Source organism: Paracoccidioides brasiliensis (assembly GCF_000150735.1).
Source record: "Paracoccidioides brasiliensis Pb18 unplaced genomic scaffold supercont2.2, whole genome shotgun sequence".
NCBI lineage: Eukaryota > Fungi > Ascomycota > Eurotiomycetes > Onygenales > Ajellomycetaceae > Paracoccidioides > Paracoccidioides brasiliensis.
Window position 1 is genome coordinate 1,552,847 of NW_011371359.1, and position 17,359 is coordinate 1,570,205.

Consider the following 17,359-nt stretch of genomic DNA (forward strand, 5'->3'; position numbering starts at 1 on the left):
AGGATTTATTGCATCATCCTTTCATATCCTTCTTGATTCCTCCTCCAAGTCCGTGAATATATCCGCGTATAACTCAGCATAATCTCGAGGACGATTTTATTATACCCTCCGTCGATCATCCCACGTTCCTCTCCGGTTGTTTATGGATCGCCACTGTTGACGCGACACACCTGATATCAATCCCCAGAACGAGGTTAGTAGCAGGGAGAGACTGATAAAGGCAATTGTAATATCATGTCTTTCAATACTGGCACGTTTGGGGGCTTTGGCTCTGGGAATCAGCAGCAGCAAGGAACTGGGTTTGGAGCCGGCACGACATTCGGTGGCTCTTCAACTGGAACTGGTAGGTTCTCTCTCCTCCTCCTCCCTTATTGTCCACGAGTTTCTATCTCTTTTGCGATTGCGTTTTGTCGGGTATGAAAAATGAGAAAAAAAAAATTATGTGGCAAAATCCATTGGGGCGAATGTCTACGCGCCTTGTTCTTCCTCGTTGCTCTCTCTTTTTATCGACACATAGCGAGGAACCCAGAGGGCAATAGAGTGCCTTAGAAAACAAGGCAACGTTCATGTCTTTTCTGACGCAATTTCACCCATCGTACAGGCTTTGGATCAGGAACGCCTCTCTTCGGCAGCGGTACAAACACGGGCAGTGGCTTTGGAAACACTTCCAGTGGCTTTAACTCAGGAGGTAAGTCGCTGACGTCTACTACATACTTGAAGTATATTGGTCTTTTTGAGATCTATCTTAAAACGAGTCTTCTTGGTCTCTCCAGTCTATGTTGGGAATGGTTGTAGTGTCTCAATTTGGTTATGTTGCTTTTTCATACGCCATCCGTGGCGAACAAAACCATTCAACTTGATCAAAGATTGTCTTCGAAATCTGGCACAATCCTGGCTTAGTCTCTCTCATCTTATTGAGGATGCCGGTTGGCACATGATCTTGCAGCAATCACGGATTGCTTTTAATGTTTTCGTTCGGAATTTCTATATTTCTTGGCATTTGGAGGTTTGCGTCGTTAATTCCAATCAAATAAACCCACGAACTAACCTTCATACTCTTCTAGGTTTTGGCGCCAACACTTCACAAACCAATCCCATGTTTGGAACGCAAAATAAGGGATTTGGAGCCACGCCTGCCACCACGGGCAACAGTCTTTTCGGATCTTCCACCACACCTGGTGCCACCTTTGGTGCTTCTGGATTTGGAGCGGGAGCTGGAACGTCAGGATTTGGCGGTTCTGGTACCGCCACCACGGGCACCGGGCTTTTTGGCAGTGGCCAGCAGCAACAACAACCACAATCCGGGTTCGGAGCTTCTGGTCAGGGAGGTTCTCTCTTCGGTGGGAATACAACTGGAGCAAGCGCTTTCGGAGCTTCCGCTGGCTCTGCATTTAACGCAAATGGTACTGCTCTAGGGGGCGCTCTCCCTCCTCCGGAGGGAACAGCAAACCCTCCATATGCCCCTTTTACAGAAAAAGATCAGGGTTCCAATGTTACCAATCATTATCAAACTATAAGTGCAATGACACCATATTCCAAATATTCATTTGAGGTACACTGATCTCTGGCTCTCTCTCTGTTTTTTTTTTTTTTTTTGTTCTGCTTTTTTCTCACATTTCGGGCTGCTGACGTGATAATAGGAACTTCGAGTGGCTGATTATCAACATGGACGGAGGTATGGCAACGCCAGCGGTCAGCCGGGTGCATTTGGATCCTCTGCTTTCGGGGGATTCGGGCAACAGCAAACAGCCACAGGAGGATTTGGCACCTCAACCACAACCAGCCCCTTTGGGGCTACCACGTCTGCTCCCTCGGGATTTGGACAGACTCAGGCAACTAGTTTTGGCTCTGGCACTTCATCCAATCCACTATTTGGTGCTTCCAAGCCAACCGGTACATTATTTGGCGCAAGCACCTCACAACCGGCTTCTGGATTTGGTACCAACGCAACGACTGGAGGCTTCGGCACTAATACAGGAAGCACATTTGGTGGCACGTCGCTCTTTGGAGGCGGCAACCAACAGAACAAACCGTCTTTTGGTTCTACAGGAAGTACATTTGGGGGATTTGGACAGCAAAATACGACAACTACGGCTTCTCCATTTGGCAGTACTACGGCTTCTGCCCCTGCGTTTGGGCAGCAGCAGCAGCAGGGACAGACAACTGGTACTGGGTTTGGATTCGGACAGAATAATGCCCAAAATCCAAACAAAGCTTTGTTTGGTGGGTTCGGAGGTACTGGCACTCAACAGCAACCCGCTTCAAACCTATTCGGTGGCGGAACCGCCACTACCCCTAGTTTGTTTGGGGGTCAGAATAACCAACAGTCACAACAAAGTACACCGTCCCTTTTTGGCAATAATGCGAATCAGCAAACTGGCACCTCAGGTCTTTTTGGAGGCGGCAATCAGCAGCCGCAACAGGAACAAAAACCTGGCTTGTTTGGCAACCTGGGGACCAGTCAGCCTGCCACTGGAAACCCCGCATTTGGGGGTTTCGGTTCCAATCAACCTACACAACAGCAACCCGCCGCCAACCTCTTCGGAAATCAACCCCAACAACAACAACAGAAACCAGTCCTCTTCGGAAACACAGCGACGCAGCAGACTCCTTTTGGACAGACTAACACTGCTGTAGGAGGTGGCAGCAGTTTATTTAGCCTCAGTGGAATCGGCCAGACTCAGCAGCAGCAGCAGCAACCTGCTGGAGGCCTTGGGAATAGTCTCCTGAGCCAATCCCAGCAGCCTCATCAACAGCAGCAACCCACTGGTTTGCAGGCGTCACTTCTCGATGGAAATCCGTATGGCAGCCAGTCGATTTTCTCTGGGTTGCCTCCTCCCAATGCCCCGTCTCCAGGACCTCTGGCTACCCCATTGTCTGCTACCATTCGCCAAAAACAACGTACGCCTCTGCCGGTATACAAAATCTCCCCCAATGCAGCTAACCGGCTCATTACCCCACCAACTCGTCAAGGTTATGGATTTTCCTATTCAACATATGGTACACCATCAAGCAGCGCTAGCACTCCAAACGGACTAAGCGGCAGTCTGCTCAGCGGCAGCTTTGGTCGGAGTTTCAGCAAGAGCATGTCATCTAGCAATCTCCGTAAAACTTTTGACGCTGAAACAGATAGCATCCTTTCGCCTGGAGCATTTTCCGCTGGAAACTCGCGATATTCGAGCTCAAGTCTTAAGCGACTTACGATTGATCGTAGTCTTCGAACCGATCTATTCTCTCGTTCCATCCAGTCACAGGCCCTCACAAACGGTGATGACTCCCAAGGATCAAGCAAGCTCAAAAAGAAAGTTAGCTTCGATTCGCAAACTGCTGGTGGAGATTCTGGCACTGAGACTGATGGTACTGTTGCCCGCGTTGAGACTCTGAGCCCTGAACCAACTGCTGAAGAATTGGGTTTCTTGCGCTCGTCTCGAAAGCAGAACGCTGAAGTCAATGGAACAAATGGTGCTGCCAAGGAAGTCAATGGCGTTAACGGAGTTGCAGGCGGTGCAGATGAGATGGAACAGGTTCGAGGCAACGAACTTGCTGTTGTGCCGGAAGGAATTGAGCACGGCGGAGCCGTTGTGTCACCTACTGGTGAAATCCTCGCCAATGTTCCTCAAGGGGACCCTAAGCCAGGAGAATATTGGATGAAGCCTTCTCGCTCTGAACTCAGCAAGCTACCCCGTGAACAACAGAAGCACTTTGTTGGCTTGACTGTTGGACGTGCTGGTTGTGGTTCTGTTACGTTTGATGAGCCTGTGGATCTTACTACAGTAGATATCGATTCCCTGTTTGATAAGATTATCAAAATCGGCACCCGATCCATCACAGTTTATCCTGACGACGTTGCTAAGCCCCCTCGTGGCAAAGGCCTAAACGTCCCATCGACCCTGCGAATCGAGAACTCCTGGCCCAGAGGTAGGGATAAGAAATCGCCGTCGCCCATGACAAGCGGTCCTGCCTTCGAGAGACACGTCGAACGATTGCGAAGAGTTACCAACACGGAGTTTGTCGTCTACGAGAAACTTACCGGAACTTGGGTCTTCAGAGTGCCTCATTTCACAACATATGGCCTTGAATATGATGACGATGAAGAAGGTGAGAACTTTGATCAAAGCATTTTGAGTGCACCTCCAGTTGATACTCCTACTCCAAAGGCTCGAACTCCAACACAGCCGTCCATCTCCCATTCTGAGATGAATTCCACCATCTCAATCGACGAGTCGTACATGGATGATTCCACGGCGGGAATGGAGGATGATACTTTTGAGTTCAAGAAACGCAAGCTCGTTCCGGGTGCGTTTGTGGGTCAGGCTGCAAACGATAGAAAGATGGGAGAAGTGGATGATATGGAGACCGACGATGAACAGGAGTCTTTTTTAGAGGAGCGCTCCACGGATTCCCGTTCTGAAAGCGGGAGCCTGGAGCAAACAAATAGTCAAGACATTACTGAATCGGAAGGTGAATCACTATGTGAATTAGAAAAGGACGAAGAAATGGATGTAACAATGGTCGGGACTTTTCCCGTTCAGGATTCTGCAGTGGAGCAAATGACAAAGGTCAATTCCCCGAAACCTATTATTCAGCTATCAGCTCAACATCGTGGCACTCCTCCCAAAACACACCTGGACTTGGGAGGGAATTGGGCAGAGCAGTTGCAACGAACCATCAGCCCAAGAAAACAGGATCGTCAGGCACTTCGCGAGATTCAGGGAACTGTGTTTGCGGGCAAAAACGAGAATGATATCTCGACAAACTCCGCCAAACCAGCTAAAGAGGTTAGCTTCGCGACAAGTATAGATCTTATGAATTCACTATTTCCACGAGCGACTACTGGAGGACAAGGGAAATTGCATGGCAAGACTGCGAAGGCTAAGGGTTTCCAGGTTTGATTCCCTTCTCTACTTTTCATACTTAATACCGTTGTGTATTTAAATTATATTTCTGTCGACTTGTCAACAAACTTGTATCTAATGAGCTCCCCCTTTCTTTCGATAATGATTCTTTATTCTTGTTTTCTTCTAGTTAGTGAACGAATTGAAGATTTAATATGCTGAAACTTCTTTGCCGTTCTAGTGGCCCTATGCAAAGCAACCCAAATCAGTTGGCGGAAATGTGAAGGACATGCCCGAAAGTGATATTATGTTCCATAACTCGTTCAAACCCAAATTTGGCTGTATGGATAATCTCATTTGTCCTAGAGCACCGGGCTCTATTGCCCGGTCTGAGGCACCGTGGAACCAAGCTGGTGGACTTTCTTCTGAAGGGAGAACCATTGTTCTTCACAGCTATGACACACCAACTCCGGTGAGAGTAATAGAATAATCATTTCCCAAGCAATTGCAGCTGACGAAAAGCATTTTACAGCCGCCAAATATGCTACACGAACAGAAATCCCGGAGCAGCATTCGAATTGTTAATAACGTACCGTTTGCCCGAATATCCAAGGTCGAATTTTCAGCTTTGGCTGACTCGGTTACTGGCAACTCACCAGCAGCCGATTTAGAGAGACAAGTTTGGCAGTTAGCCAATATTCTTTTCAATGATGATATCCATGACGATATATCGGCTGGCGTTCCTGAAAATCTGCGCCACCAGTATCGCCATCGTATCAAAAAAGATAGGTTGGGCCAGCTCTGGCAGTCTATCATCCGTGATCGACATGCAAATGAAATCGCCAGCATCAAGTCTCCTGAAGAGCGGGCAATCGCATTCCTGTGCTCCCATCGCGTTGAGGAAGCTTGTAAAACACTTGTTGAAAGCAGAAGCCTTCATTTGGCCACACTTATTACTCAGATTGGCCGCAATGGTACGATCCGCAGTGATATGCAAGAGCAAATCGAATCATGGCGCAAAAATAATGTTTACTCTGAAATGAGCGAGCCAATTCGCGCACTTTACGAACTACTTGCTGGCAACTGCTTGCGCAGTGATGGCAAACCCGGCGGAGCACTCGAGGACAGAGCTTCGACTTTTTACCTGTCTGAGCGCTTTGCGCTTGACTGGATCCAGGCTTTTGGACTTAGACTTTGGTATGGCATTGTTGAAGAAGACCCTATTGAAGCAGCAGTGGAATTATTTTACCATGATTTGGCCGAAGGAAATGAGCCAGCTTATCCTTTTTCAGCTTCGTCGTCGGTTTCTACTCGTAATGATCCTCTCGAATCTCCTCTATGGGTATTGTTGAAAGCATTCACGGTCGCCTGCGGACGGAACGAAAGCCCTAAAATTCCACCAATCCATCTTCCCGAAGCAATCTTGCCAGACGCTGTTTCCGGAAATCCACTGCACAATCGATTTTCATTCCAGCTCTTCCATCATCTGCAGGCCATAATAGGACATGTCGATTCAGTGATCATTAGTGAAGCCCGAGCTGACCAGGTTACATGGGATTATGCCTGGGAACTTGCTGCACTCGATCAATTCCCCGCGGCTATCTTCATCCTGCTGCATCTGACGGACTCCATACCACGCGAGCGCAGTGTCAAGGAATTACTCTCTCGCTTCGCCGCATGGCTTCCATCCCCCACCTTTGAAGATGGGACCCCGAACCCCACGTGGGGATACATCGTCGACGACCTCCAAGTCCCCAGAAGCTGGATCTGGGTAGCTAAGGCATTGAATGCCCGTAACCAATACGAATCTTCAAACGAGGTGCAGTTCCTCATCAATGCCAAAAATTGGAACGAAGCGCACGACACATTCCGTCGGCTAGTCGGGCCCAAGACGGTTATTGAGCGGGACTATGCAACGCTCGAACGATTGATTTCTGGGTTTGGTGAATCTCCCGAGCGCAAGGTGCGCGGTTGGGCGAGTGGGGGCGCGGTCTATGACGACTACTTGCATCTCATTACGGCGAAAGGCGGGCGGCGTGACCGGGTTCGTCTGAAGAGATTGGTGTCTGCTCTGGCGACTTTGTGTCAGAAGTTGGATAATGAGAAGAATATCGATTCGTCGAATGCTACCGCTGCTAGCTTAGAGGAGACGGTGGCGTTTAGGGAAATTAGTCGTGTTGTTGCGCAGTGGTGTGCTAAAGATCCTGCAAATGTAAGTTCATTTTTTCTTTCTTATATGTGCACCTGTCAACCCAACGAATGGTGACAGCTTACTGACTGGGGATATTTCATTTTATCAATTCAGATTGTTGAGCCATCGTCTATTCTTAATCTGCAGCTGACGCAGGATACTCGACTCTTGCATACGGCAGAAATGAGCAGGCGCTATTACAATATTATCATGGCGACAGCCCATTGAACAAGGGATTAGAAATTGATGTAGGACAGCAACAGAGAGGAGGATAAGCTGACAATGAATTGGGATGTAGTTTTCAATATCCAGAATGTGGAAAGGCTTCAGGACATTGCTTCTAGGATGGAAGACAGTTCGGTTGTCATAATATTTACTTTTTGTCCTCTTACTATCAAGCTAGGTCTGATAAACAGTAATTGATTTATTGGTGTGGATTGATGGATACTTTTTCTTATATTTTTGTTCAAGCGAACTTGACCTGACCGATGGCCTGTTTATTTGAAAATTGTTAATTTGATTTCCCTATTGAATGTGTGTATTATTCTGTAATAGGTACGCTTCTTATATTCATCTATCAGCTGTTTCGATACTTTGACAGAATGAACAATGGGAACTTGCCATGTATAAAATCTTCTATGGTTGATTGAACTGGATTTCTACCTTCATGAGCTCTCTCCCATTCAGCCAGCCAAAAAAAAATGGATATTCATCCCGTTTATTAGAGTGAGTGCGAATATAACCAATAAAACTAAGTTGATCTACACTGAAGACAGCGAGCGAGTAAGCCGCCAGTAAATTGGGGGAGCTTTTGTTCCTCTCAAGCTACATAAAAGAAGAGGAATTGTGAAAGAACACCGAAAAGAGAAAAAGTAAATGAGCATAGAACGGATGGGAAAAGAGTACATACATAAAAAAAGAAGGAAAATATCTAGGACCGGTGGTAATTGCTAGAGGAACTCTCCTCATATGTCACTAAATGAACAGCAATGTAACTCTCTCTATCAGGCGAATGGAGAAAGCCCATATTGGTAACAAAACACACCCTGTTACCTTCTCTTGCCTAGAGAAGTGGTTCAGTTATTCGTCCACCCCAGCGAATCTCTCTATCGTAGGTATTTTATTATATTTTAAAACACAAACACCCCTGAACCTGACTTTACTATTTATTGGCCAGGAGCAATAAGTTTTCCCTCTGCGCGAGCTTGTGGTTCCCAGCCTCCAGCAAATGGCTGTTTGCCACCATGTTCCTGCTCATAGTTGCGTATTCTAGCCTCGAGCTCTGGTCTGAAATGCCGGATGAGTCCCTGGATGGGCCAAGAGAAAGCTTCACCAAGAGCGCAAATAGTATGGCCCTCAACTTGCTTCGTAAGTTCCTGGATCATGTCAATTTCTCGTTCGCGGGCTTGACCACGCTCAAATCGTTGCATCATTTGTGCGGTCCATTTGCTTCCCTCGCGGCAGGGAGTGCATTGGCCACAGCTCTCGTGCTTGTAGAAAGCGGACAGACGAGAGATAGCGGCAACTACATCAGTGGACTTGTCCATGACGATAACAGCGGCAGTTCCAAGGCCGGATTGCGCGTCCTTGAGGGCGTCAAAGTCCATCATCTGGTCGTCACAGACGTGTTTGGGGAGAATAGGGGTTGATGAGCCGCCTGGGATGACGGCGAGGAGGTTATCCCATCCACCTCGCACACCGCCGCAGTGACGTTCAATCAACTCTCGGAGTGGAATGGACATTTCCTCCTCTACGGTACAAGGGTTGTTAACATGCCCGGAGATACAGAACAGCTTTGTCCCTTGGTTTCGCTCCCGACCGAACGAGGCGAACCATTTGCCACCACGACGGCAGATCGTGGGTGCCACGGCAACAGTTTCGACATTGGTTACGGTACTGGGGCAGCCAAAGAGGCCCACGGCAGCTGGGAAGGGGGGTTTCAAGCGAGGCTTTCCCGCTTTTCCTTCAAGAGACTCGATCAAGGATGTTTCTTCACCGCAGATATATGCGCCCATTCCCCGGTGAAGATAGACGTCAAAATCATATCCGGTTCCGCAAGCATTTTTACCAATTAACCCCGCGCCATACGCCTCCTGAATAGCGCGCTGGAGAACGGTCGCCTCATGATAGAATTCACCACGGATATATATGTAGGCTGCTGTAGCATTCATCGCACGGCCAGCTATGAGACAGCCTTCGACGAGTTTGTGGGGGTCTTTTCGCATGATTTCGCGGTCTTTGCAAGTTCCGGGTTCGCCCTCGTCAGCGTTCACGACGAGATACCTTGGTTTGTTATCTTTGTCCCAGTCCTTGAAGTTCATGAAGGACTATTAAGATAATTAATTGAGAGGAAAAGAGCAATTGAATCAGTATAATTGCATCAATATATCCACGTTTCAGTTTTGAACTTCCCCCGGATCTAGAAGCCCGAATATTCACGTACCCATTTCAATCCAGAAGGGAAACCAGCACCTCCTCTGCCTCTCAATCCGGATGCCTTGATCTCCGAAATAATCTGTTTATCATCAGCTCCTAAATCTATCAACACCCCAATTGCCTCAGCTCATTAATCCCCAAAGGCAAACTATACCCAATCATGTCCTTTCAGCACAATCTCCTTTGTCTTATACCAATCGCCATACTTTATGGCCGTTTTCAAATCCGCACCATGATGCCCATACAGATTCTGAAATATCCGGTCTTGGTCTTTCAGACCACCGTATGACCTGGGAGGTGTAGTCGCTGCCGCATCTTGGACGGTAGCAAGACCACGCTGCTGCTGTTGTCGCGGTTGTCGGACGGCATGGGATGAAGTAGTGTAGGATGAAGAAGTTGCTGTACAGAGTGTGCGGGGAGAGAGGTGGGAGAAGGAATGGATGGAGGGAGCTACCGCTCGAAAAATCATGGTGCCTCCTTATGCTCTCCGAGCCAAAAACGATATGGAGGAATTGAGGGAGATTGAGGTCCGCTGAACGATGTTTTGCCGTTGGTTTGAGGATTAGATATAAGGATTGGATGAGTGATTGGATGATGACTGGGACGGATTAACTTTGCGGCGGATAGGCGTCGTAGTGTCACGTGGGAACTAGCTTATTTTATCGCTGTAACTAGAAAGTTACCTAACTAGTTAGTTAACAAACATATGTTGGGCAAACGACAGTTGATCATAACGTCTATAGATTTAGCCAGCTCCTCCCACTATTAGAGCATCAAGCAATCCCACATGTTATAGCCCGGATAGCACGTTTTTCATTAAAAACACAGTTTTTAGTCAAATTTTGTTGCATACAATAGCAATTGAATCAGCTCAACATCAATTCTTAAAAAAAAGGCACTTTTCACACAAAATTGATAAATTCTGCTAAAATTCTATTTACAGCAAAAAGTGATCACACTCTTGAAGAAATCAAAACAGAAATCTTTTTTTAATGTCTTAGTCTTTTAATCTAAATTTCTCTCTCCTTCACAGTCTAAATGAAAGAAAACTTTATATTCTCATTCAAAGATACTTGTCTCATTTTCTTTAGTATATATAAAAAACATATAATCAAAATCTAAACTCAGCAGGCAGAGAACATCTTAAATACAATATATATTAACAGAGAAAAGTTACAAGATGAAAAGAGTTAGTTCAAGCTGTGATAAGAGTAAACATACTATATATAATAAATTAGAAGAAAAAACTTCAAGTTCTATATCTTCTTCTATGTTTTCTTTTATATCTACTCTCAATGTCCAAAAAAAAATTTATGATTATAATTGATTTAGTTATATTTTTCTAGTAAATGATAATTATATAAGAAAATATTTAAATTAATAATAATAATTCTATATATAATATAAAGCAAGAAATATAAATATTATAAAAAAGTATAAGTTTTGATAAATATAAAATTTAATTATTTAATAAGATAAGACTGGAAGAAAATCAAAACTGATAAAGTTTTCATAAAAGATAAAATATAAATTTTTTCATTAATAGAAGAAAATTTTTAAGAATTATCAAGATTCTTTTCTAAGACTTAGATTTTTTTTATACTATTTAGATCAAGAATTGTAATTTGATAATAAAAAATATTAATAATTTATAACTTTTCAAAGAAAAGTATGTTTTTATTAATCAACTCTCAATAACTAGTTGACTAGTTATTTGTTCAAATCTCATTAAAATTGAATATTTTATTAAGTTTTGTAGAAGCTTTTGACTGATAGTATTTAAAATTTTGATTATATAGTTGAAATTCTAGTATAACTAAGTGATATTACAATCATTATATATGTATTTCAAATAATGAATTACAATACAAATAAAGAATTTTATATAAGTCAAAGTAGAAAAAAAATAGTGTAAGTATAAACTAATTCTTTAGAAGTTAAAATAAAAGAAAAATAGTTTTATTGTTTTGAAAAAAATTATAAGAGAAAATATAGTTAAAATAATATTATAAAGATTAAAATTTTAAATATTTATTTAAAAAATCTTTTTTATTAAAATAAAATTTTAAATAAAATTTTAAATTAAAGTAATTATTAAAAATTTATTGTTATATTAAAAAATTTAATTAAGTTATAAATATAAAGTAGAAAAGTGAGAAAATAAGTATATATATAGCACTGAAAGAAATTGCTGTAATAACTATAGCAATAATCTACTGAGAGAGTGTTAAAAAATTCAAATTTGAGAACTGAAAAGTGATTATCAGCATACTGCAGAGCAAGTGTAATATGACAGAATATACTGCTAAAATCTGTCGTTCTATCTAAAGACTTATTTTATATATATATTTAATATTCTTAGTGGCTGTTGCTTAATTTGAAAATTTGTCAAATACGGTGGCGGGCTTGGTGTCTGATTATGTTACCCTGTAGTTATATGAAAGCCATGGATCGTGGGTGGAGAGCTAGAGGTTGATACAAACATTGCACGGAGTATTGCTCTTGAACATGAGAGACGCTGATGTCATTGTTATAATAAACTGAGAATCAGTGCAAGTACCAAAATGAAAAACCAATCCAGGGCTTAGCAGAATATTAAAAAAAGGGAGGAGAAGGTGCTGCAGCGAAAAGAAAAGGGCCAGGTGCTTTAAATGGCCGAGCCTCTTGACAGGAGGACACGGACAGAGCTAGAAGCAAGGAATCTAACAGGAGCAGGGGGATGTGGAAGCGAAATATGCACCAGGGGAACAACGGGTATATCAGTTAGGTATGCTGTACAGAATCGACACTGCTGATCATTATTCCCAATGGCACAATGGGAAACGCAGAACCAGTTTCATTTATTTTCCGCTTAAAATGACTGTCTGTTAAAGAATGGGGTGAGACGCCTGTGAAAATGGATAAAAACCTAAACAGGCCAATATATGAAAACGCAGTTGGTAAGAAGTAATTGCATCAAGCGTACTAAGTAGACTAACGTATGCCAAAAGGTATATATGCCATCATTTCCTTCCCGGTACCAATATCTCTACAAGGCCATCATCCTCTTCGTCATCACTACTATCATGTCGATCCTCTGACTGAAACAGTCGACCACCAACGCTTCGTATCCTGGTTCCTGATGTACCACCATAATGTGCAGACTCGAAGAAGCTGGAATATCCCAGCGGTTCTCCAACGATCGTTTCGTCCTCTTCGTCAGAGTAAGTGGAGACAATTTCCGTATTGGGACTAACTATATCTCCCATTTCATCTTCATCGTCATCAACTTCGAGCGGAAGTCGGACTTTTCGCTGGACGGCTTCGGTGGACAGTTCGTCACCGTCGTCAGATGAGTTGGATGAGTATGAGTGGATCTGTGGGAAGCTAGATATCGTGGATGGAGGAGACGATGGTACTCCGTATTGTGTGAAATGGGAAGAAAATGCATCGTATGATGACGTATTGCCCATAGCAGGTAAATCATATCCTTCATGTCTGAGAGCTGGGGATCCGAAGGGGTCTAAGATAGTACTAAGACCGAAACCCAGGTTCTCTAAATGACCACTGTCGCCAGAAGTAGCATCTTCAGCGTAGCTGGAATTGTTGCCAGAGGGAGGTGATGTAGCGGCAGTTTCAGCCCTTTCCTTTTGAGCTGCGAGACGTGCTGCTAGCTGACGTCGAGCTCGGGATGGTGGGATGTTCAAAGGCGCGGGCGGGGGCAACATTGGAATTGGCTGGCTTGTAGCATTGGCAGAACCACCCTATAATTCAAATGTCAGCGATTGCAAATAATGTGGTTTATTGTAATTTCCAGCTCCTTCAACCCAATAAATACAATCGTCGCTAAAAATGATAAGGCGCTGAGGAAATGGGAATAATTAAAACTCCACAAGGGATAATGCGGCAAGAAAGTGTACGTTCAGCATACAACCCTTCAGCCATTCTCAAAATGAGAATACGAGGGTTTATAATTTGCGGGAGATTGAGGGGAAATAGAATAATAAGAACAAGATCAGAGTAGTCAACAGCCACTTATGAAGCCAGGAGAGTCATCTGATCGAAAAAAAAAATAGTGATATGACGGTCTAGGAACAGTAAAATGCTTGGTGCTTATACATATTATAAATGGCGCCATGTGTGAAAGAACATGAAATCCAAGAAAGAACACTTGGTTGGCATAAACGACTATGAAGGACCTCACGCCCGGCAAATAGGCATAAAGTATTGTACAGTGGTGACCCATACATCAACACACCTCTCCAAGATATAGAGATAGACAGAAGAGTTGTTGTTGTCAGTTGGTAAGGATCGCCATAATCATCGGTCACTCAGATCAACGTCCTGAAGGGAATGTTTACCCACATTTTCTGCGCCAGTTTCGGCGCTAGTCCAGTGACCTTTTCTTCCACCATCGTCGCCTTCCTCCGGATCCTCCATCTCTTCATCTTCATCTTCGCTCGAGCTTCCAAAGCCGCTGAGTAGAGCTGGGCCACCGGATCCGCTGAAGAAGGCTCCTCCGGAGACGGTACCCTGAGTCATGACGTCGAGCCCTTCGAAGGCCGAACCAGGAGGTGATCCGTTTAGGCCCGCATTAGCTAGTGCCGCTGAACCTGTGAACCCTTGGGCAGCGCTAACTGCATTTAGGACTGCCTGGCGATGGCTCATGGACATATCGGGTCTAACACCACCCAAAATAGCGTTATCCCTTTCCCTGGTTTCAGAAAGTGTTCGTTCCACATAGTCGATCCAATCCGGATTTAGAACATTATCCATCACACTGACAGACAGTAATTCCGGGGAATGACGTTCGCTGAACTTTACAACTTCCTCTGCTATGAGAGTGAGATGACCCATGTATCCCAATCTCATATTTTTGGTGCGCTGGGATTCGTCGCTCCGGAGTTGACCCTCAACAATTTGCTCTGTTATATGGCCAGATTCAAACAAGTCAATGGCTAGTGACCGGTTGAAACCTCGATCCATGGGTCCATTGAATACTTGCTGGACGACGTCATACACCACATTATGAAGAAAATTGTTCCATGCAAAACGGAAAAAGAAGGACTGTTGTTTAGGGTCAGTATTACACATTTTATTTATTCAATTGTGATCAACTGTACATACCAGTATTGTGGGCAGGACTTTATGTTCCACGAACATGATTTTCAGATAATCGCCTACCACCGGCTGACCATCGGAGTCTATTTGAACCTGTTGGTGTGCAGAGTTTTCTTCAACATCGCCCATGGTTATCGACGGTGTTAGGGAAACTGTTGCGGCGCTGCCTCTGAAGGTTTCCCCTGTTTCTGTCCTACCCTCGATTACTTCATGCTCTGTAGTAGTCTGGCCCTCTACCTTTGTCGGGGAACCCTTTCCGGCAAATAGAGGCGCAGGAGTGTCATCTGGGTGAGGTGATAATAAAGGATCCGGGTCTTTAGCCGGGTGTTGTTGTACTTCAGATACGCCAATTGTGCTAACTCCAGTCCAGGTGGCATCATGCGATTCGATTTGTTTCTGTTGTTCACTGTCAAGATGAAAGCTTTCCACAGTATGCGTGAGTTCGGATGAAGTGGGCGAGATAGGATCGTGAGATTGAGGCGGAGAAGGGGGTTCGATAACTTTCTCATCTAGAACAGACCTTTGTTCCAGTGGCGTTAGCGGCTCATCAACAAAATCATCACTCATGCCTAATTTCGGTGCGTTTGGAGGAATGGTTGTAAACTGTTCAGCGATAGGTAGAGGGCTACTTTGGACTTCGGGTTTCTCATTGAAATTGTCTCCGATGTCATCTATAAGTACCCCGGAAGAAGCCATGTCTTCGAAACCATCCTCCTCATAGGCATGCTGCGCATCAGGCTGTTTGATGTCTTCTGGTGACCCAGAGCCAAGTGCAGATGGAGAGATACCGTTCACGAACTCATTCGTAGTTTCAGCATAGTCAAAACCGGAATCATCCTCCCCATGGGAGAAAGCACCCTGTGCTCGTAGCCGTTCTCGCTCCGCATCACGTTTCCGGATATACTCATCACTTCCGATTTCATTCAATAACCCCATATTACTGCAGTGAAGAAGCTCAGCCATCAGTTCGCACGTTTTGAACCTGTCAAACCCCAGAGGCTCAATGCTGGTTCCCCAAGCGCTATCCAGACGAGATCTGTCAACAACCAGATGCTGACCACCTTCATTCACAGTGTGTTTTGAACTGAGTATCAAATTCATAAATCCAGGAACATTTTTCGCAAACAAGCGCAGAAGATTGCCGAGGTAAATAGGATCATGCATTGTCGGAGGCGAGTCCGGACCTCCAACGTTTTCTGGGTCGTAATCCGAATTGTTCTTGCGGATAACTTCAATAACAATCCCAACTCCGACAGTAAGTGGATTTCCACCCTTTAGCATCGAAGATATCAACATTTCCACACAGGGCGTAGAAACTAACTGGCGGGTCAAGCTGTTGGGACCGATACAAGAATGATCATTTTGCGCCGCGTTAGCTGAAATCGTTATGATTGCTTTCAAGAAGTCACCTGCGGACGTTTGCGTTGAAGACGTGTGCTCTGTCGAAAGGTAAGATAAAAGGGTGGGTATCAAGTCCTGCGATTGTAGCCACTGTATTTCGAGTAGTTAGTTGGGTAGTCTTTCTCAAGTGACATTCAAAAAACTGAGAGCGTTCACCTCAACAACCCCTTGACCACCCTCCATCCTTTCCAAACTTATTATTTTTAACAGCAAGTCCATGATCATAGGGTTATCCACATGTTGAAGGAGCGTGGGCACAACGCCATCTAGAGACTTGATAAATGCGAGCATCTCTTCTGTCTTCTTCTCAAGCAGAACCTCGTTCACCTTCGTAAAGTACCCAGACTGAAGTGCATCAAGGGGTGCTTTCCTCCACAGGAAACGCCAAAAATCTCGCAGATATCCCTCATTGAGCATCATGGACTCGATGATCGACCATGAATTGGAGGATAAGATTTCGCACGCAATGTACGAATATTTCAAACGCGACTTCTCTGCATTTTCCAGCTCTTCAAAGTCAAGACCGGAACTTAGTGGAGTGGGATTAAGAGCACTAGACTGCTGTCCCTTCTCCTCACCCTGTTCTTGTGAATCATGAAGCTCATTATACTCCACTTCCTTCCGCTTTCCTTTGTCTTCTTCGCCTTCATCTTCGTGGCCATCTTCATCATCAATCAGGCTAGGTGAAATAACGTAGTCGAGTAATCGTTTCAAGACATTATCGTCGCGCAAATATTCTATGAGTTTTGTGTTATGCTGTTTGAGCTCTTGCATAAGCTCCGATTCGTCGAGAACTTCCTCGAGGGAAACATCGGCCTTCTCGAGGAGGGTGTCGATAGCGGAGATATTGGCATATCCGCCAAAACGCCAGAACATGATGCGTGAGTTATAGTTGTACCAGAGAGATGGTTAAAACAGAAATATAATTCATTGACAGGACAATGCGAGGCGATGAGAAGACGAATGTTCTGTTCTTTTTTTTTCTTTCTTGTCATCCAAGGTATGCTTCCGTATCCGAGAATCTACGCGCAAATGTACGCAAGTAATGAAATATATTGTGCTTGCTGCGAGGCGTACGAAGGAAATAAAAGGTATATCGGTGGCGATAGGATCGTGGAGAATTTCAAGGAGATGGCTAATCTTGCCAAATAGGAATATGGAATAGAAATATGGTCAAAGCGACCATGCGCTATATAGCGATGGACATTAGTATACAGAGTAACTAAGTGGGAGAGGTGATTAAAGATGCAGAAAGAGGTGGTCGGGCTGCTAGTGTGAACAGGAAAAATCGAAGGGAGAGGGGCTGTTTGAAGCGGAATGGCCGCAACTGGGGAATTGTAACATACCGTTGACATAAGAGAGTGACAATAAAAATGCACAAGAATAAATAATTCAG

General features: G+C 44.6%; 3 protein-coding genes across 3 annotated transcripts; 1 reads left to right on the forward strand and 2 right to left on the reverse strand.

Annotated features, from left to right (window-relative positions):
- Nucleotides 1-234: 234 nt before the first annotated feature.
- On the forward strand, nucleotides 235-7,254 carry PADG_01678 (uncharacterized protein; the record flags this gene model as incomplete). Its single annotated transcript, XM_010759240.1, has 7 exons — nucleotides 235-343; nucleotides 602-688; nucleotides 1,065-1,552; nucleotides 1,641-4,886; nucleotides 5,077-5,307; nucleotides 5,368-7,047; nucleotides 7,141-7,254. The coding sequence occupies 7 exons, from the start codon at nucleotides 235-237 to the stop codon at nucleotides 7,252-7,254; spliced, it is 5,955 nt and encodes a 1,984-aa protein (XP_010757542.1).
- A 938-nt stretch (nucleotides 7,255-8,192) lies between these two features.
- On the reverse strand, nucleotides 8,193-9,931 carry PADG_01679 (NADH-ubiquinone oxidoreductase 51 kDa subunit, mitochondrial; the record flags this gene model as incomplete). The annotated part of the gene is made up of 3 exons (XM_010759241.1): nucleotides 8,193-9,353; nucleotides 9,470-9,541; nucleotides 9,617-9,931. 3 exons carry the CDS (start codon nucleotides 9,929-9,931, stop codon nucleotides 8,193-8,195), a joined length of 1,548 nt encoding a protein of 515 aa, XP_010757543.1.
- A 2,533-nt stretch (nucleotides 9,932-12,464) lies between these two features.
- On the reverse strand, nucleotides 12,465-16,839 carry PADG_11299 (uncharacterized protein; the record flags this gene model as incomplete). Its single annotated transcript, XM_010759556.1, has 4 exons — nucleotides 12,465-13,205; nucleotides 13,807-14,508; nucleotides 14,569-16,053; nucleotides 16,120-16,839. 4 exons carry the CDS (start codon nucleotides 16,837-16,839, stop codon nucleotides 12,465-12,467), a joined length of 3,648 nt encoding a protein of 1,215 aa, XP_010757858.1.
- Between the last annotated feature and the right edge of the window lie 520 nt (nucleotides 16,840-17,359).